The sequence below is a fragment of the Dipodomys merriami genome, unplaced genomic scaffold, assembly GCF_024711535.1.
Source record: "Dipodomys merriami isolate MVZ:Mamm:240054 unplaced genomic scaffold, mDipMer1.0.p SCAF_13, whole genome shotgun sequence".
Taxonomy (NCBI): domain Eukaryota; kingdom Metazoa; phylum Chordata; class Mammalia; order Rodentia; family Heteromyidae; genus Dipodomys; species Dipodomys merriami.
In genome coordinates this window covers 27560662-27582882 of record NW_027202604.1, presented here as the reverse complement: position 1 = coordinate 27582882, position 22221 = coordinate 27560662, and the positions used below count along the sequence as shown (strand labels likewise).

Here is a 22221-nt window from a genome sequence, read left to right as displayed (position 1 = left end):
CCAGGCTAGCTTCAAATGTCTATCCTCAGCTCTCAGCCTTCTGCGGAACTAGGATTACAGGCTAAGGGATAGCATTTTCATTTTGCACAAGACTCTGAGAGGTTTGTAGCTAGACCTTCATCTTACTACAGAAATACAGACGAATAACACTAGTTATTTAAATAGATAGGAACTGCACACGTAAAATGAACTATAAGGCCACTTGGCTCTATTCTGTTTTGTAAATGCTTCTTCACAATGGGCATAATTTTTTTTAACACCATTTAGCTGACATCTAGCCCCCCAAACTCTCTCTAAGCAGGGCTAATTTTAGAGTCAATTGATTCTGAAGGTTCATATCTTCAAGGGCAGTCCAAAGCACTCTTCTGTTTGTTTTTAAATAGTTAAGGGGTCTTTGGGTTTTGCATACAGCATCAATTATTTAGGAAGCCACACATCCCCAGTACCACCTCTTATTACTAATACTTGATAATGTCAGTTACAAACCCCTCCCTTCTGCAGCCTGTCCCAGGAACTGAGTTTTTTTTTTTGTCTTATATAACTTGAATGGTTCTTTTACATATCAAAAGCCCTGCAACAGAAAGTAATTTGTATTTGCAAAGGATCGGTTGTAAATATGATTTACGAACAACATTTCTCAATTGTTATCACCGTGGTTTTGTGTGATCACCCCTTGGGTGAACAGAGCCCGGTCCATAATGAGAAAGTTGGCAGATCTCATCGCTGCGTGTGCGTCCTGGTGGCCGCTACCAGCCAGGGCTGGTGTTTTGCCTTGTTTACAGCTGACAGCGTTATTATTCTGATTGGGGCTCTGCTCTCTTATCATATTGTTGCGTTGAGCGAGCCTTTCCCTCTCCATTTGTGTTTCCTGGCAGGGCTTTTCTTGCCTTATTGACAGTTTGTAAAAATATGCATTAATTTGGAGTTTCAAGCATGTATCATGGTGTCTCTTTGCTGTGTTTGCTTGAAGTTGATTAATGATAGACCCTCGCTGGGGGTCGTCCTCTGAGAGTTCTTTCACAGGTTCTGCATGTTAACTAGCAAAGCAGAACACACAGCAAGCCATGATTAGCCCAGCTCCTGTGCTCAGTAGTCCCCGCCAACCGCCGTCGTAGTACAGAGTCTCATTGCACGTAATTATTTGAAGATTGGTACTCATCCACCCAGGCTTCTGTTCGGGGGTCCTGTTCCCCCATACTCACCTTGCGGACCAGCAGCATCACCTGGGAGATGGTTAGGAATTCAGAGTCTCGGGCATCATCGCCCAACTGGGGGGTCCGGCTCAGGTGATTTGTGTGTGTGTGTGTGTGTGTGTGTGTGTGTGTGTGTGTGTGTGTGTGTGTGTGTGTGTGTGTGTGTGTGTGTGTGTGTGTGTGTGTGTGTGTGTGTGTGTGTGTGTGTGTGTGTGTGTGTGTGTGTGTGTGTGTGTGTGCAAACAGGAGCACTGGCTCAAGAAAGGACAGGCCTGCTTCTGCCCAGAGCATCACGACACAAACCAACCTTCTGCCCTGGTGCTAATGTGCGATCTCTGTGCCCTCTAGTATGGGAACTCTCAGAATGTGACAACTGAGCAGTGGAACTTAGATTGAAGCAGGTATTCCCTCATTTGAAAGAGGGACATGTGGCCAGGGGCAGCCTGTACAGGAAGCCATGTCATCGTGTGATATAGCTTTCAGGTTGCTCTATGGAGCAGCAGCTAGAAAGCACCTCCCACTGAACCTTTTGCTGTTCGTTTTGTTTTCTAGGCATCCTGTACACGTCAAAGAAGAGCCCCTGGATCCAGAGGAAGCTGAAGGGCCTCTGTCCCTAGTGACAACAGCTAACCACAGTCCAGATTTTGACCAGGACAGAGATTACGAAGATGAAGCAGTACATGAGGACATGGAGTGAACATCTGGGTGGGCTGACTCCCCCCTCCTCTTCTTCCTCCTCCCTGCTCCCCCCACCCCAGAGTGAAGATCGGAAAAAAATAAAAGGAAAACAAAACAAACAAACACACAACACGTCAGAAGTTACAGTGAAGTCGTTCTCCATTTGTTGTACAGTCTGGAGGATTTTTCACTACATTTTGACAACTCTGAAATGTGTTAACTCTTAGTGCCATCGAGAATCCCATTTGGGAGTATTTTTGATTTTTCTACTTTTTGTTGAAAACAGGAATTTGTACTCTGTGCATCGGATGGACTTGTTTGGTACTGGGGATTTTCCTCTCAACAGTCAACATCAGTGTTGTATATTTGCTGATCGGATTCACTTTTTAGCAGCAGACTTTGAACTGCAGTCCTTGCCAACATTGGACACTGAGGACGGCCGACTTGAGCTTGTGCCCCTGAGCTGTAGACCAAGCCTTTACCCAGAATTCAAGGATTTCAATGGACGACCTATTTGCACAGTACTGCATGTTGAATGAATATCACTGCCTTTTAACTCTTTTTTGTTTTTGTTTGTTTTAATTTTTTTTTCTTCCAGTTGGGATGGGAAAGGCCTTTGTGTGTGTGTATTGGGGGGAGGGGTTAAAAAATAATTATCCCAGACTTTTTAATGTATTGCTTTTTTTTTTTCCTCCTTTGCTTCTACTATACCATTTTTAAGTTCTGACCTCAGGCCTCCATTTGGGGCCCATGGCCTCTTAGAGGCTTCAAGTTTTCTGTACCTTGTGATGAATGTTAATAGGTGTTTTTATTATACAAAGCTGAATGTCATTTCTTGTTTGTAGTTTTCTGTCACTCATTCCATTTTTTTCCCACAGATATCTCCACATTTCTCTCAAGTCAGAAAACATTCCGGGTATTTTGGTTTTTTTGGTTTTTCATTTTTTTTTTCAGTCTTTTTCCAAAACTAAAACAAAACAAAAAAAAGTCCCAAATGCTGCACTCTACCATGAAAGCCCCTCACATAGGCGTGTGACACCCTGCCAGAAAGAGAATGAATGACAGAAGAAGAAAAAAAAAAATAGAGACACACTCTTGGAACAACGCAGACTCATTCCACAAAGCAGTATTGAGGGTAGTAAGGGAATTGTTTTGGAGTTCTTTTTTTTTTTTTTTAAGAAAAAAAAATTCTAGTAGCCATCATTCTAAATGACTGCCACAGCATTCTACCAAGTCAAGGAAACATAGGCAGCACTAGAAAGAATAATAATAATGAAACGAACCCTTAATAATGACCCTGACAATGTGGCCGAGAAAGTGGAGAGAGCCAGTGGACTGTTGTGTGATTATAGCCAGCCCGGGTTGCTTTGTTTGGGGAGAAAAAAAAAAAAAAGACCAAAAGGCGGCCAGCTTCTCTGAGCAACTTTGCTGTGTGTGGTAGCCTGGTATATCCATAATTCAGACCTGCTTGGTGGCATTAATCTGTTGGAATGCAAATGAGACTTGTTATGGGGAGTTAATGAGGACGGAGTTCAGCAAATACTAAAGTGTTCATTTCAAATGTGCAAATTCCGTACTGCAGTTCAGTTTGCTATGCAATGGATTCACACCACCCCGGTATCACAAACTAACACAAGATGACATCAGGGTGACAAGGGCTCCTGGCAACCCAGGCTTCAGGAGATCCACACTGGTCCTCAGAACATGATAGCTTTGGGTCAGTATGTCCTCGGTCCTGACCAACCCTTCTAGACTTCCACTTTGCACCCCATACCCATTTCCCCATCATTTATTTATCTAGGACCGTAGCTTTCATTCTGTTTTAGTTTGAGAACCTTCCCCCCCCCACCCCACCCCAGAGGTTAATTTATATTCTTTGTACCTTTTATTTCTAAAATTACCAAAGATGTTACACAAAGGTAAATTAAGTTCTCTGTTTTATGCTTTATCTAATGAAGCCAAATATCCTCTTCTTGTTGATCCAAGGAGGTGAAAGAATTTAGAGGCAAATGGTAGAAACAGGCTATTGCTAATCCGGGAAAGAGAATTGCTCCTTCGTCCTAGCAGAGTAAATTTAGTAGACCAAGTAGGTAATGGAACCAAAGTTGTTACTTTTTCCTAGTTCTTCTTCTCCTTCTTCTTCTTCTTCTTCTTCTTCTTCTTTTCTTTCTTGTTTTTCTGCACCTGAACAGAGACCAAAACTCAAGTCTTGAAAGACTGAAGATTAAAAACAACACACATTTCTACTTGCTACAAAGGAATGGAGTCCCCTGTCCAAAAAAGAAAGAAATGAATGTATGCCACTGAAAATTAGGATAGCCAGCAGAGGAGACAGGATGAAATTCAGAACAGAAAAGCGACAATTAAACTAGACCACCTTAGTAATAGTTTTAGAAAAAAAAATTTTTAGTATTTTTTTTAAAAAGATCATGCACCACTTTTGTTTAAGGAATGTGTTGTATTCCTTGTTTCCTACATCCATTTTGGTTTACCTTGATCTATATTCCCAGTTTTCGTGTTTTTTTTTTAAAAAAAATTCTAGTTGCTTTGTTTTTATTATTTGTTTATTTGGAATATGCTTTGGTCAGCATTTTTCATGTGAGCAAAAAGTAACACTCCCATCCGCTCCGATGCTTGGTGCAAAACCATCTCTGGCAGTTGCTCTGGGAGCCTCCCTCTGCTTTCTGTCACAAGGGTAGCGTGTGGCCACTCGTGGCTGCTTCTTCCTTCTGCCAGGCAACTTCATGGCATGCAGGCAGTAGCCGGCTAGGGTCAAGGGAAGGGAGCCCTGGGCTTCTAAACTGAGTGGTTGCTGGTTAGTTCGGTATTCAAAAGAGGATAAAAATCTGGTAGATTAGTTCATCCTGAGCATGTGTAGCTAGACATGAGTAAAGAGAACAGCATGAAAAACTGTTAGTACGCATACCTCAGTTCAAACCTTTAGGGAATGATTAAAATTAAAAAAAAATACATTTCACTCAGTTGCACTTAGTCGTACGTCTTGCATGCTTAGTCTAAAGACTGTAGCAAAAACAAAAAACAAAAAAAAGAAAAAAAGAAAAATTAGATTTTTTTTACAAATCTTTGCAGGTCTCACAGCCTTGCAGAAGAACCAACTGAAAAAAAAAATTCCTCAGGCTTTACAGCAAGCAAATTTCACTATGATTTTTACAGTTCTGATTCTGTATCCCTTGGGGGTGTTCCAGTCGCTTCTTTAGGATGGGGTTTATTATGTTGTACATATATCCCGACAATGTGTCTGTGAATCTTTGTCTTTTTTGGGGGAGGGCGGAGGGTGGTTCTTTTTTTAGATATTGTTCCTAAAAAGGAATAAATGCATACACCTGTTTGTCAAAACACCTTTGCTTTTTTTTTGTGCAACTGCTTTATATTTACAATATTAAAAAATATATATATCTTTGGGAAAAAAATACTACTGTATGTATTGGAACTGCAGAATTTGCTGCACATGTATTTTATTTTAGGTATCCTTGCTTTATGAATCTTGGATGACATTTCCTGACATGTGGGAGGGAGAAACTCCCTAAGTTTATTATTATTATTATTTTTGCTTTTAAATTGTATCATAGTTGACAGATTCCCCCCCCATTCTCATTGATTGGAGCATTTTGTACAGGTTTTTGTGTGTGTGCGCGCGCGTGTGTGCGTGTGTTAAATATGTTTTTTGATACATTCCTATCCCTGTGTTTATTCTACCACAGCCTTCCGGGCTATCTTTAAACAAGGTCATACATTTGAAAAGAGAAAAAAAAATGTTATTTAAAAAAAAATTCTCCTGCTGCAGTCAATATTTTGCATGCTAAAACTCCAAGGTCACACTTTCACAGTTTATATCAGTAAAGTGATTAATTATGGGGTGTGTCAACAATGGAGATTTGTATAAAAAAATCTTTACAAGGTGCCAAAATGTAAAAACAATTATTTTTTCAAAGAAAAGCATACATTAGGGAAGGAATTCCACCGGATAAATGCACTGTCAGGAATGGGAAGACTCCCGCTGCTCCCTGGATTCAGTCCTTGTGCGATGAGGTAGGCTGCCATTTTGGACCAGGAACAAAATGAAATAGCCAGGCACCTAAGTGACCACAGGTCTTGCTCCCTTAGGATAGCACTAGCACCATACTCCCAGCATCCCAGCAGACCTCATAAAGAAGCCTGGATTTTCACCAAAAAAAAGGGATATAAGATTTTTTGTTTCTAATTCTCATACATATCCACAATTAAAAAATTATTTCCCAGTCCATCTGACTTCCATTTCCAAAGACACAGTACATACACTGTGCTTGTAAAGATTCAGAATCTGCTTGGTCTATTTCTAGTCATGGGACAGTTTCCTGATAGTCTGGATTTTTTTTCTTTTACCAATCACTTTCACTTTTTTTTTATCTTTAGAACCAAACTGGCAATGTTGAAGTCATCTCTTGGGCCCACAGTAGCTAGCTCATGCCATCTCTCCTCCTGCAAAACTTAAATGGGATGCCTAGTCTGCACCAGGCACCTTTGTGCGCTGCCAGTAATACGGATTTCTTTTTGTTTTGTTTTGATAAGGCACAAAAGAAACTCATTCCTTGACATCAACTGTAATTCCATCATTCCATGTCTGTGGATACAGACAATTGGGGGGGGAAGTGTCGTCAGTACTAATTACATGATAGCATTCTCAAATGCAATAAAAATGCGGATTCAACACTGGGAGACAAAGTTGCTACAGCCTAAGTCCCCTCCTCCCCCCCCCCCACACTTCTGACCTGCTCATACTGTCGGTTGGGCACACGCTTCTTGTTCATCACCAACTACTCCAATACAGGATTAAAATCAATCTCAGCTAAATGCTTTTATGAATCACCAGAAAAGGTTAAAGAAAGCTCTTAAAGTAAGATTTCCAGGTGAAGGTGTCCATTTCAAGAGCTGGGAATGGGGTGGAGAGAAGGAGCCCAAAAGAAAGGGGGGAGCTCTGTTCTTTGGAGGGATGCACACGATTTCTCTTCATCAAATTTTATAAAGAAAAACAAAATGTTTAATAACTAGCATTAAGAGCAAACTAAAATTTCAGAGGAAAGCAATTTCATGAATAATTCATTGGAATTTCACATCTGCAAGATTAGTCATCCAAATAAAATGCTAATGTCAAAAACATGCACCGTCTATAATATTCTCATCAAGAAATCCTTTTGCATATAATGATAAATGCTTAGATTAGAACAAATGATTTTATAAAAATATTCGATCAAAACTCAGCTAGATAACTGCACTCACAGGAAAATGCAGAACCAGGGTGCCTAAATATCCCAGGAAAACAACCTTGATTTGGAGATTCTTTTCAAATTTCATACATTTATAAAGATGTGTCATTTCTTATACACACACACACACACACACACACACACATAATAAGGAGTGATGAATTCAAGAACCATCTTTCAGCATGACTTTTTCTGCTAGTATATTGAAAGAAGCACTTTAAAGAGCCCAGACCACAGTAACATAAACCCATTACATATATAATTCCGAGGATCCAATGCAAGTTTAGGAATTATTTGAAAATTAACCTTGCCATCTTTATTAGTCAAAACATGAGCCGATGCTGAGGAGCATAACATAAATGTTCCTTTCCCATACTTTTTCCTTCAATTGCTGGAGACACCCATTCATCTTAGGAAAGTTTGGATGTTGTTTTTCTTGCTAAACCTAGTAGATTTTTCTATTGCCAATGAGTATCCTCATAAACATTTCTGACAATCTGGAACCCCTCTAGTCTGCTAATTAGCAAAATGTTTGAACCTTGCATGCTCACCTGGCTACTATCAGGGTTAATTGAAATCCCCTTAATTGCTAGGCTTCAACATAAATACTGCTTACAGCATGTACTGGTTAAGTTAGATATACATACGAATTTCTGGAATTAAAGAATTCAAATCGAGTATGATGCTCTGCATCATAATAGTAAAGATTTTGCTGGTTGATAGGCAGTACATTTTAAATTGTATTTCAGGAATTGTTCCAAAGGAAGAATACTTATATTTATTTCAGGACTGCCACTCCGGATAATCAAGGCATTGAAGCCAAAATATCGGTTCTTCTATGGAGGAGGGTGGGGTGCGCAAAGAGCATATAAACAAGAGTGAACTTCACACCAACACAGGCAGCTACAGAATAGTGACCACCTCTCCCTCCCCAGTCCCTTCAAAAATAAAGGATGAACACAATACCTAATTAGCCTTTCTTATTCAATTCTGTCTTCTTCGATATCACCTATTTATGTACAGAGTAATAATCACAATTTATCTTTTATCATTATTGTAGTTGAGTTAAATATCCTTTATTCAAATAAGGTGAAGTTGAGTCTTAAATCTTCATTTTAAAGCATGGACTGATGGATGAAAGATTTAAGACAGAATTCACCTTGGAGGAAAATAAAATTAAATACAAAAACTTATTTAACCTTGGGACAATATTTGTATTAGAAAACCATCACTCTAGATGTAACTTATATTTTTTTAAAAGTATTTTGTTTTTTACAAAAATCACAAATCCATATTGACTCATTTCCATTCTGGTTATGAAATACCATTTGATGCTTTATACCAAAATATATTTATCCATCAGAAGTTACGGATGGTCTTCTCTTTTTTTCTGCCTTTCTTCAAGCTGAGACCAAGAAGATAGGGAGGGAAAAAGGCAAGCTTCAAGTTATAATGCTAATTTGAAGGTAACCGGCCTTTCAAGAATTAATTTCATCCAGAGCAATAATCATTATTTACAGCGTGTGACATTTTTATCACTCATCATATTAGCAAATTTCCATTGAAAATGCTAAAATGGTTCGTCATAAGGCAGATAACTGCTCTAGCTGTAAAAATGACCAATACAGTGGCAGTACTCAAACATTAAATTATACTGTAATTAATAAAGACAGTTAAACTGTCTACTAGCAACAGCAATTTAGGTAACCACATTTGATCAGCTATAAATTGTAACTACATTAAAATTCCTGAAATATTAGCAATATGGATTACTTGATGGAAGTTGCTGGTGATCACTAATTCTTTTCTTTTCATTTTTTTTTTTTAACAACGGAAGTCCAGGTCATGTTGAGCACAAATCCATGGGCGAAGATCAAGCCATAGCACTTTTAATCTTGTGAAACAAGCAATTACAAATAGTTGCATCGATTTGTTAAAAAGCTTTAGGTGACATAAATTGTTTCCTGTTTAGCTTATTGCTCTGATACATAAATGTCACCATGTCCGGTATTAATTAGAGCCATTGAAGAATACAGGGTGGCCGATATGGCTTCTAATCAAGAATTTGTCAACCTTCTCAGGGACTGCTCTCCCTGCTCATTTCTCATTAGTGACAGAGGAAAGAAAAACTATTTTGTTATGTGAAGTCTTCAATATGGGCTTGATTTTTTTTGTTTCAAAAACACAGGATTTCAGACTTTCCTTAACTATTTGACACAAAACACCACATTTTTTTTAAAAAAAAAAAAGCTCCTCAAAACAGAATAATATTTACAAGGGATTTTTAGCCCTTGACAAGCTAACACAATACACCCTTCTCAATATAGGGCACTATGTGTGTTTCCTTGGGTTTGTATTTCGACATTTACAATGCAATTTTAAATGGCTTGTACTCATATTGACTTAACATAAATTAAATGTATCATATATACTTTCTTTAGGTTGGCATGCCATTTAGAAAAATATGTGAGATTCTGGGGCAGGGGGAGCCTGGAGAAGATTTATTAAAGAGAAGTTTTTACTGTAACAGAATATTAATCTAAGCCAATGCTCATTTGCTATTAAGCCAATCCTTCCTTAACATACGCATGCTTTTTATTATTTTGCACTTACGCAAAAAATTCCACATTCAAAGACTTTCCATCTAGTCGAGTCAGGAGTATCTCTGGAAGGAGAGATGTCAAGAAATCTTCACCTCTAAGAAGACAAAGAATGTTTGCCCAGTAGGCAAAGAGCATGCGCTCACCAGACATAGAAAAGACGCTGGTCAAGGGGCAGAGTAGGGAGAAACAATTATTCTTTAAATCCATTCGCATTTCTCCTTCAGCAGCACACAGATGAAAATGTTTGATTTGCAACATAAAAGATTCATTAATTACCACTTGAATATTTAAAGCTATTTTGCAGTCTAACAGACATAGCTAAAGCAGTGAATTAAAACCTCTAATAAAATTGTAAAAATATTTCAGTAAGTTTACCCGTGTTATGATTTTAGGGGGAGAATCAAGCATTCTTACGGGATGGCATCTTTAACAATGTTGAAGTATGTATTTTGAAGACAGAAGCTAGGAGTTCACAGAATAACTTGCTTTAAATGTTTACTGATCATTTATTTTTAATTCAAACTTGTTACCTTATAACTCCCATTAATATATACATATTGATAGATATCTATCTATAGCTATAGATATAGAAAGATTTATAGATATATAAAAGCTACTAAAAGGTTTGAACATTGAGTGTGTGTGTGTGTGATTCAGACAGTTCTTTTAAAATTGTTCAGTGCTGAGGGGTTTTTAGAAGCTATCCCATAGCAGTAATTCCCTTCCTATTTACTGCATCTGATCAAAAATCGCCCAAGCGTTGTACTGTGGCATAGCTGTCCCTGCCACCCTCTGCCCAGCATGATTGATCCATCCAGATGCCTGAGGCTGCTTCAGGGTTTGCATCTTGGAATCCTCAACCCTAGACCATGCTGGGGAGATTCTTGGAAACCAAGCCCTAAGCAAACTGGATACTAGGTTACCTTTTCCTGCCCTCCTGATGAGCAACAAGGCTTGGTTCTGTCAAGTTCTTTCATCTGGTTTCTTGGTTTCCTCTTCCTATTTATGGAGAACATTTAACTAAATGATGAACAGGACTCCTTCTCATTGTAAAGCTCTAAAAATTTAATAATACACCCCCCACCCCCACCCCGGGGACATTTTCTAGAGGAAATCATCAGCAAAAAAAAAAAAAAAGTAGTGAAGCACTCCATTTTTCACCAGTGTTGTAGGGTGATCTTAGCCCTGCCTGGTACTATGTTGTATTAGGAGCCAATTGTGCTCACAGACATAAAGGCGGCAGCCATTTACCCACCCACCAGAAACCACGCAATGAGCAACTCAAATGCCACAGTGAGCATCTAACGGAGTTAGACGCTGGCCTGAGGGCATGGCCCCTCAGATTCCTCATGGAAAAGAGTTCCACATGACTAGTACTGCAGTGTACTCAGTGCTAAGCACTTGGGGAGGGGTGTTCAGGAATACACAGGGAGGCTCCCTAACTGCTGTGGGCAACGAGAATCTTCTCAACCGGGCAAGGCGGCTACTCAGGAGGCTGAGATCTGAGGATCATGGTTCGAATCCAGCCCAGGAAGAAAGTCCTTGAGACTCTTATCTCTAACCATCAGAAAATCGGAAGTGGTGATGAGGCTCAAGTGGTGGAGCCCTGGCCTTGAGCAAAGAAGTTCAGGGATACCGCCTACAGCCCTGACTGCAGGCGCCAGGCCTGACAAACAGGAGAGGGTCCTTTCAGAACGCCTGACAGTTCAACCGCATAGGGTATCTGAGCTTATGCAAGCAGGAAGAGGGAGGGGAATGTTCTGAACAGAGGGAGGAAAATGCTTGTGGGGGTCATGTGACAGAGATCACCTGATGTTCCATAACAAGATACCGTATCACATGACTACTCAGTTATGTGACTCCTTTTCTCCTGACCCTGTGTCAAGGTCACTGTCTGGTATTCTAATAATTGTTAATGTCGGGTGCTTTGCAGAGTCTAGCTGCTGGTGGGCAGCACTAGGAAACATAGCCACCACTGGGCCATGACTCTTGCCTTGTCCCTCTCCACCTCTTCTTCCCTAACACCTGGAAGTTGTTCCCTTTGCCAACATTCATTTTCTTCAGCTCCTTCTATGACTTCATGCCATCCTTCCTTGCAGGCTCCCACTTAAAATCACAGAGTAGAAGCCCTTCTTGATCATGCAAGTATGAACAGCACCCATACTGTCTCCCTTAGGTAATACTGCCTGACTCTTGCCTATGCCAGAATGGCTATATGTATGTTGAATACTGTCCTGGTTTCCTCTATGCAGTAAAGAAGATGACCATAGGCAATGCTTGGTCCTATGAACTCAAGCCAGTGTCTCCTGCCTCACTATAAGAAAAGTCTAGAGAAGAACTCTGATTAGCTTAATCTGTGTTATCTTTCTCATTCTTTCTTTCTTTCCAGCCATGAATCTTGAACTCAGGATCTGGGCACTGTCTGAACTTTTCTGCTGAAGGCTAGCACTCTACCACTTTGAGCCACAGCTGTACTTCCAGTTTTAGGTGGTTAATAGGAGATAAGAGTCTCACTGACTTTCCAACCCAGGCTGTGTTCAAACCGTGATGCTCAGATCAGTCAGGAGAGAAGAAAAGAGCCAATGGTGATGTCTCAGGGTTATAATCAACTGCTAGAACACAGAGAAGCTTTCTTAATCTGTGAAGATGACAGGAGGGACAGGCTTAAGGGAATGTTAGGAGAGCAGCTGACACATTTAACCCAAGATTCCTCCTGACCATCTAGCACTGATAAACCCACAGCTGAGTCTGGTTGTGGGCAGGGGTAGGTTTAAGACACAAAACATACGTTAGTTTCTTTTGACAATTCTTCCATTAAAATGGAATCTAATTTGGAGAAAGTGATGTTTGCATTGAGTAAAATCAATAAATCGTTCTCCGCCCAATATCAGGAGATGTGTTGAATGAATTTAAAACAGTTGTCCTTTGGGAAAAAATTGTCTATTAGGATTAGGGCAAGAAATCATGTTAGCTTGTTACTGTTCAGTTATTGTTTGCTTTAGTTTTAACTTTTTTTGTCAGTACTGGCACTCAAACTCAGCCTGGGCACTGTCTCTTAGTTTTTTTTTACTCAAGGCTGGTGCTCTACCACTTGATCCACAGCTCCACTTCTGGCCTTTTGGTAGTTAATTGGAGATCAGTGTCTCACAGACTGCATTTAAAGTGTCCAGGCTGTACTTAAACCTTGATCCTTAGATCTAAGCTTCCTGACTAGCTGACAGGTATGAGCCACTGGCCCCAGCTCTGTTCAGTCTGTAAAGCAAAATTCCTTTTGTATTATGAGAACTTTTGATTGTGAGCATACCGGAGGGAGAAGGGAGGGGAAGCCAGCATGCCTATCTGTTTGCAAACAACTTCCAAACTCAAGTTTCATTTTCTGGGTTAGACATGTTAAAAGAGATAGTAATTCAAAAATAAACATTTTCAAGAAAAGCTCAGTTCATCTTCGGTTCATTCTGTCTTCGAAGTCCTTCCTTAATTACAAAACGTGCATAACCCATTTCCTTTGGTGTGCATAAAGGTGTGTAATTAAACCATCAGCATAATACCTATCTCCATGTAAAACCCGCACTTATGAACTTTAACTGCTGAATAAAAACTCCTATTACATGACCATTAAGTATTATGAATAAAGCAAGTCATGGTAGGACTTGATTAATTTTTATGCACTATGGATTGTGTCTAGAAGAAATTTGATTGTGGTAGATCTTCTCCCAGGCAACCTATAGCCTTGCATGACTTCAGGAAAGATATGCACCAAGTTGGCGTCAGAAAAAGACACGTGACCTCATTATGGCCGCCTAGCCATCAGCTGCTCTTAGATTCTCTTGGTTCCAAGAGAAATATCAGATCACACCAATGAATTGCAATCTACTTCGCATTGGAGAATAAGCAGGGACCAGGAGGAGGCAGGGAAAAAATACATAATTTGGGTACAGTTTTCAACGATGACAATGTTTTAGCTCCATACATAGATGTTTTATATATATATATATATATATATATATATTATATGGTTAATACACAATAGTTAGAAGACTAATGATCTTCTATGTGGATCCTAAGAATCCATCAACATGTAAAGCAAGTAGCTGAAGAAGTCACATCATACAATTCCATTTTCATGACATTTCCAATCATCACAGTGAGGCAGCATTTCATTTAAGAATATGGCAAACCATTACAGGGCCACAGTAGGGATGTGGTTTCCTCCAGAGGGAAAGAATAAAAGCTGCATAACTGCAGAGGGTGTAAGAAAGAGGTTCATGGTTTAGGCATTGATTTGTGTTCATTTTGTGCTATGTTTTAAGATGTTTATTATATGGTGATCACCACTATTAATTACTCTGTGTGTGCATGCGTGCGTGCATGTGTGTGTGTGCGCGTGTGTACTTGTGTGTTTGTGTGTGTGTGTGTGTGTGTGTGTGTGTGTGTGTGCAATACTGGGGCTTTGAACTCAGGACCCAGGCACTGCCTCTTAGCTTCTTTTGCTCAAGCCTGTGACTCTACCACTTGAGCTACACTTCCACTTCTTTTCTGTTTTGTTTTTCTTTTTCTGATTAGGAGATAAGAGTTTCATGAACATTCCTGCCTATGCTGAGTAGCTAGGATACAGGATTATAGGCATGAGCCACCAGTGCCTGACTATTCATTACTATTACTACTAGTAGTAATGCTAGTAAGAAGTACCATGATTTTCTTAATCTAGTATTATATCCTATACTTGCTGGTTCTAGAAGTTTCTATAAGCCTCTAACAGCTAAAGCAAGAGGTAACAATTATTCAAAATGACTCCACAGAAGTTGACAGATGACATCAGCTAGGTCATAGAAGATTCACACATAACTTTGCAGGTGGTAGCCATCTTTTCTGTTGATATCCAAGCGCCCACCAGATGCCTAGCCTGAGAACCATGGAGACATTCACAACGCTGATAAGCAACAACATAATGGAGATACAACCTCCCTGTAAGCCCAGCTCTTGAGTTCACTATCCTCAGTCATCCAAGTTAACATGTTCTAAGCTGCCAATCAGACCACTGGAAAATGCTTGAAACATGTACTTCTCGGGTCAAGCAACAAACCCTGAGAGGGAAGCCTGTGGTTTCTAAGTCTCCTGACCCACCTGATTTGAATTTGTGCAGTGGAAACAGAACTGTGTTTGTGCTCACTGCGCCACTGACTTCCATGTATAATATTTGCTTTGGGTTTGAAGATGCTGTGAGGGTTGAAAGTAAAAAAAAAAAAATCAAATAAATCAGGTTCCTGCATTTTTCTGGCTCAGGCAAATCAGAGAGGCCCTTTTCAGTTGCTGGAGTTCTTTGGCTGTGACACAATCCTCTTAATGGCTAGGAAGGCAGGCGTGTGATTGCTATGATTCACACTTTAAGGGAAGTGGGTGGGAGGTGAGAAGGACCATTTCCTTCCTCTCTTGTCATCTGTGCACGTTCATGAAATGGAAACAGGCCCACCTTTAGGACTGAGAGGAGACCGCCTTCTTCCCATAAGAGGAAGGAAAGGGTCATGGAAGGGTGGTTCCATCAGGAGCTGACTTTCCCTACTCCACAATCCTCTCCGAACAGGGAGATGTATTGAACTTTACTATATACACAGCCTGTCTTAAGGCATTTGAATCTTACCTGATGTAAGGTAGCTGCCATCTTTCTTGCCCCTTGTAAGAAGGAAGAAGACCCAAGGCTAGTGATATGGGATGTAGACAGGCCATTTCAACTCACATTTTTGCCAAATTATGAAACCCAATATTATACACTAATAAAACACATATATGGTCCTACTAGCAATCTGACTTGCTTTTCCTCAGTTGAGCCTAGAGAAAGGAGGGTAAAACCTCGAGAAAGAGGGTGTGCTCCTTCATATTCCTCAGACCACCGTGCAGGTCATTGGCTGACCGTTGGTTTTGATTAGCAGATTGAAATGAAAAATTAATGTTAATAGGTACAGTCCTAGAGACATATGGGAGAATCAAAACACCACACGCGAGTCGAATATGACCCTCGTAGGACAATATCACTTAATATTTACTAAGCACTAAAAACTCTGTGCCAGGTACTATTTGTACTGATTCATTTAATTCGCCTATCAGAACTCTACTAGGTAGGCTTTTTATCATCCCATTTTACAGATAAAGAAATAGAAGGACAAAGAAGGTCAGTAGCCATATTGCATTCAGAGGCCAAATTCATTTCCTTTGCCAACATATTGGTTTGCCAAGACATGATAAGTGTGGTAAGTGTAGGGTGCATGGGAGCATTTAATAAACTTACAACACCCTTTCCATTATACAAGCATTCATTCTGTAAGAGTTAACCCAGTGCATTCTGGATGCTAATGACTTTCATAGCTATTAAAATGTAATTAGCAAGAAAATATCTCCTCTTCACAAAGCTTCAATAACTTCAATAGCTTCAACTTTTCAATAATAAGAACCAAGTATTCTGAGACGATAATTTGGGGGCTGGGGTAGGGAAAATACAAGACGAATCTGTGATTCAGTATTCTGTACTTCCAGACATTAAGAAAGTATTCAGAAAACAAATAGTTAAGTAGAATGTCACAAAGAAACAGGAGTCCACCTCAAAGGGATCTCAATGGCCAAAGATGGAAAAAAGTATCAGAACAAAACAACAAAGAACACAGTACTGAATTGTAACTCAAAGTGTAAAATCAATGTGTCTTATCCATACTGATAAATTATCAATTACATAAATAAGTGGAAGAGATGTTTCTTACAGAAAAATTCCAAGAGTCACCATCAAGTTGACCTCTAACAACATAGACTAGCGGGTAGCTATTTTTGTACTTCGTATCAACAGAAGCAATGTGCCCAGCCCTGAATGCACTGAAGTAGAATGTTCCCTTCTTGGGTACAAAGATATCATGAGTGAATGCTGGGAAACTGAAATACAAGTACTGTTCCTCGCCACTGAGGGATTTTTATGGCACTTTTATTTCTCTCTTAAAATGTCCATAAAATTCTGACTTTAGAACTTAATAGCACATCGGACACTTCAAATCTTAATTTTGTTTACCAATCTGATAATTGCAAATATCACAAGCACAAACTGGTGCTGTGGGATTTTCAGATGCGGTACATAGACTCCATGATTCCAGTCCCCCATGGTGCTCAGCTTTCCAAAGAAAACAGATGCCATTGCAACATGAAAACATCAGCATTCACAGCTCAGCCTTGGCCCTCACAATTGTTTCTTTCTACTCAAGCACCACCTGCCACATCCGAGTATTTGAGGACTCCATTGATGACAGTAATCAGTCCACAGGGAAAAGGTGATGTTGGCTGTGTTGGGAAAAGACAGTTGAATTTCATGAAGTTGACAAAAATAATGCTGGAAGATTGCTTTTGGAGTATGAAGAGGTACTTAGGGAGAACTAACTTTGAACCATGTACAAAGCCATTGGTAGAGAGTAGCTGGTAGAATTGAATTGGTTAACAAGGAAAGAGGAGGAAATCATTTCAGAAAAGAGAGAGGGGAAAGGCAGAGTCATGAGAGGATTGTGAGATACTGTAATGCTATATGAAATATACATACACATATATGAATATGTACATATATGCATTATATACATATAAGTATTATAGAATATACATTATATGTAGTATTATATATACATATATAAAGCCAGTACTTGGGGCTTGAACTTAAGGCCTCATAGCTTGCTCACTCAAGGTTGGCACTCTACCACTTGACCTACAGCTCCGCTCCAGATTTTTGGTGGTTAATTGGAGATAAGAGTCTTCCAAGTTTTTCTGCCTAGGCTAGCTTTGAACTGTGATCCTCAAATCTCAGCTTCCTAAGTGGGTAGGATTATAGGTAGGAACCACTGGCACTAGGTTTCTGACATCTGAAATACTTTTGCAAAACATTTATGACTATAATCCCAAAGTCAACATGGCATAAAGGATGTTATTTGCTATCATAATTATTCAGTGATTATTAAAAGTATGATAATAGTGCAAATTTAAATCTAAAGATTAGCTATTACTAATGCTTTATATTTTCTCATTTTAAGACAAATTCCCTGTGTAATGACCTCCTTCTTTACTCCTACTTTACTGTAGCCTTTTGGTCCCTAGCTTATTTATACTCTGTATTGTACTAAATTATGAGATATTTTAGCTATAATGATGCCATTCTGGAAATTTCAATGGGGAAAAGAGGGTATCCCTAAATAGGTGAGGAATCCTAACACAGATGACAGAAAAGATGAGTTGCTAAATTTGGACCAAGTACCAAACTAATTGCAAAGCAAGAATGAAAGTCCAGTGTTTCAAGAAGTGAGGGAGGTTCAGGGAGATGGGTGAAGAAAAGTTGCCATTTCCAGCAGTAGATACTCTTGCTTTAGAATATGCCACTGCCCCACCTCTACCTTGAAGAGGCAACCAATTTGGCAGAAGAAAGAAAGTCTCATATCAGAAAACACATCTCAAAACTTACAGCAATATGCAGTACTATTGCAAGATTGCACTTTTCTAACTAGCCCTGTTGTATATTATAAATTTAGACCAGAATTAATCTCAATTTTGTGGTATATACAATGAATTCTTGCCTACATTTTCCCCTCTTCCCTCTTCATTCTTCTACCCCTTTTTCCTCAGCCCCAGCCTCCTCTCTTGCAATTATCTATTTCCTGATGCTTATTTTGTTGGGCTTTGACTTAGTCTTTTTAAATAATTATACTATTTGCACGTTCCATAGAGTCTATTACAGTTCAGTTAATTCATTTATTTACTTATAGACATATAGGCACATTCTAGCTACCACAAATGAGGGAAATCATGCAAGCAACCTATTTTCTCTGAGTTTGGCTTACTTCACAAATTCATTTTTTACAAGTATTTATTTCCATTTCCTGGTGAATGATACAATATCATCCATTCTGATGAATGAGTGGAATGCCATTGTGTATATATACACCACATTTACTTCATCTGTTCACTCACTAGGGGGAGGCTGGGCTACCCTATGACCTAGCAATTCCACTCCTGGACATTTATGCAATAGAGCACAAACAAGGTCACACTAAAGCTACCAGCACAACCATGTTCACTGCAGTGCATCATGAAGTTTAATCTACATAATCTCCTCCTATGTAAGATACATCACATGCATATACTTCATAGAATGAAGACAAGACACATACATGTGCATAGACATATATTCCCCTTTGGAGAACTGACAACTAGTTTAGGCAGTTTGAGACCAGTGAGACAGATAACCTGTGTCTGTTGCAGTGCCTCAAAGGAGCAATCAGTGACATCTTTCTAGAGTGAATAGGCCCAGCTATCTTTGGTAGAGAGCTATTATCTTCCTTCCAATAAAAAAAAATGTCTTTAGCTGAGTTGGGAGTCAGCTATCCTTGAATTTCTTCTAGCCTGTTGGCTCTAAGTCTCCCTGGGTTCCTCCATCTGCTATATGTGAAGCCTTGTCTGCTCCCTCCTTTCCAGCAGGTCACATACAAGCCCTGCCAGCCTATTTCTGAAAGGCATGAGTGTCACTTCATGCTCACCAGTGATTGTCCCCAACACTTCTCTAAGTAGGGAGCTCTTGTTTCCCTAGGAGTCATAGCCGTTCACCCCTCAATAGCCCTCAGGCTGGAGAAATGAGGGTGAAAATGGTCTCTCACCAGTGGGAAGCAGAGTCCTTCTAGATAAGGTAGGGTCTGAGTTGGAGGAAGAGAAATGGGAATAGGGCTGGAGAGGGGAGAGGTGCCTAACTAACCTTCTCAGATAAAAACAGCCCATTTTTTGTTCTTGTCATAAAGGATATAGATGCTCATCACAAAATTAAATCAGCCAACAAAAATCTAAAGAAGAAAGTCAAAGCTGGGTACTAGAGGGTTATACTATCTGAGATCTGGAGGATCATGGGTTGAAGCCAGTTTGAGAAGAAAAGCCCAAGATATTCTATGTCTAAAATAACTGGAAAAAAAGCCAGATTAGAGGCATGGTTCACATAATAGATCACAGCTGAGCAAGCAAGCTGAGTTCAAATCTCATTCAATAGAGCTAAAAAAAATGCAAAACCATCAAAAGATAACCATTGTCCACATTTACTGAATAAAAATCCAGGAAGTCACTCATCACATGCTTTCATGAGCATAGTGTATCTCTATATATGTATCTATCTATCTATCTAATCAAGAATGTATTACATATGTATATCATATATTATGTAATTGCATGTTATAAAATGTATAATTATATGTTAAATAATTACAACATATTATACTATATATTATATAATTATATATTATATAATATTTTATTATATATTACATAATTTATGATATAATTATAATTGTTTTAGCATTCTTATATTTAACAATGTAAACATATAACAAATAAATAATAAAATTAAATTATGCATTTATATATAAATACGATATATAATAATGTATTGCATATTACTGTGTTAATATTATTGATATATTGATATAATAACTAGTTAATAATTATAAATGTACTATAATAATATAATCTATACCATATGGATATATTATACATCATTATATGTCATATATACATATATTTATATATTATATAAGTATATTTATATAAATAAATAAATATAATATATAAATATATTTATGTATACAATATATATTTATATATACAATATATATAATACATTCTTGATTTATGCCAACTATGGGAAAGAGCTGCCACTCAGGTTAATGGGGTCCACAGTAGACATGTCCCCCTCCCAGGTTCTTTCCCCCACCCAAATAAGGGCCAAGAATCTTGACAATAATACCACTGAATTGGGCTTTTTGTCAACACCAGATGCTATTTATACTTAGCAACTTTTTTTTAGCTGTGTAGGTGGTGTTGATTCTTGTCTTCTTACCTTCATGTGTGCTACAAATCTGAAGAAATTTGAATAACTTCCTTTATGTGCCAGACATTTGGTTAAGAGGCTGAGAAGTCAGTGATCACAGTCTGAAGATCTCTGGTATGCATAGTCCAATGGAGGAGACACAGGCAGTAGTTAATCTCACTATAAATAATCCATCCACATGTATAAAGGACACATGCAAGAAGACAAGTATGAGTGAGTGTTTGTGGAAGAGAGTTCAACCTAGTCCTGGAGAGCAGAAGGGCTTCAACCACGTATCCGGAGAAAAGATGTGCTTTGGGATGGGCATAATAATGCATGCCTCTAATCTCAGTTACCCAGAAGAATTGGTTTGAGGATTAGCAGGGCAAAAAGTTAGTGAGACCTTATCTTGACCCTATTGGAAACATAAACTAAATCTAAAAGGATTGAAATGTAGTAGTTCATGTATTTGCTTAGCAAGCATGAAGCTTTGAGTTCAATCCCCAGTATCGTTCCCCCCCAAAAGATGTCATAAGACTCGATTGTATATTATTCTGCAGATAGAGCATTTGATCCAATTCCTCATTGTAGTGCTTTTAGTCAGTGTTGGTCTAAGAAGGCTGTCCTGGACACAAAAACCATTAGTAAGATCCCAGCTCAACAAACAATCCTGGCGTGGTAACGAGTGTCTGGCTGTAATCGCAGCTGCTCAGGAGGTATTGCTGGTAGGAGAATCATGGTTCAAGGGCATCCTAGGGTTAAGTGTAAGATCCTATTTGAAAAAACGAAAACAAAAGAAAACAAAAAAAAACCCAAGTAAAGCAAAGAAGAGCTAGGGGTGTGGTTCAAGTGGTGGAGCAGCACTTGCCTGGCAAGTACAAATTTGTACCCCAGCACCTCCCAACCCCCCTGCCACACACCTCTAGGCTTTAGCTTCTCATTAATGATGACACACCCTGCTCATGGGGTTCTCGTGAGAATGGAAGATATGCAGCCGCATGGCAAACCCATGGAAATTACTGGAATGTTACCCCATGTCCTTGGCAAGGAAAGAGAGAGAAATAATTTCGAAGCAGGGTTTGTCCTGCTCCCTGCTCCAGACGAGGAGGGCCTGCCCCAGAAAGAACCCGGAGCCGGAGACACCCCACGGCTTGCTTGAGTCAGACTATACCCAGGCGCCTCGGCTGCCCAAGTCTGCTGCCAAAATAAGTGTGATTCTGATGTTAAAAGGTTCATATTCTCTGTACACCAGGTTCCTAAAACATTCAATTACTTCATGCACTCAAGCAAGAAACAAGAGATCGCTTCCAACATAATGAGCAGATCTGGCCCCTGTGGTGAGGGAGAGGAAGACGCGCAGGCCCTCTGCAGAACATTTGCAGGGCTGACCTGTCTGTCTATTCTTTTGCTTTCCGTTGGAGACAACGACTCACGGTGTTGCCCAGCCTCCTCAGGGTGTTCCTGCTCTGGGTGCTGAACTGGCTGGGGGCAGAGGGAGGGGAGGTACCACTACAGACTCTCGGCCTACTTAGTTTTTATGGCTCCCTGAGTCACATTGGCTGTAACTTATTACATGATGCACCTAGGTGCCAAGCATACGCCACCATCCATCCAATCAAACCTGCGGA

General features: G+C 39.4%; 1 protein-coding gene across 9 annotated transcripts in view; it reads left to right on the top strand.

Annotated features, from left to right (window-relative positions):
• Foxp1 (forkhead box P1) overlaps positions 1-2702 on the top strand; it is a 645990-nt gene extending 643288 nt beyond the window's left edge. For all 9 annotated transcript variants that reach the window (XM_070018961.1, XM_070018960.1, XM_070018954.1 and 6 more), the window contains one exon: positions 1746-2702. In XM_070018961.1, coding sequence (XP_069875062.1) covers positions 1746-1890 — 145 coding nt within the window. In that variant the 3' untranslated portion in view covers positions 1891-2702. The remainder of the gene's footprint in view (positions 1-1745) is intronic.
• The last annotated feature ends 19519 nt before the right edge of the window (positions 2703-22221 follow it).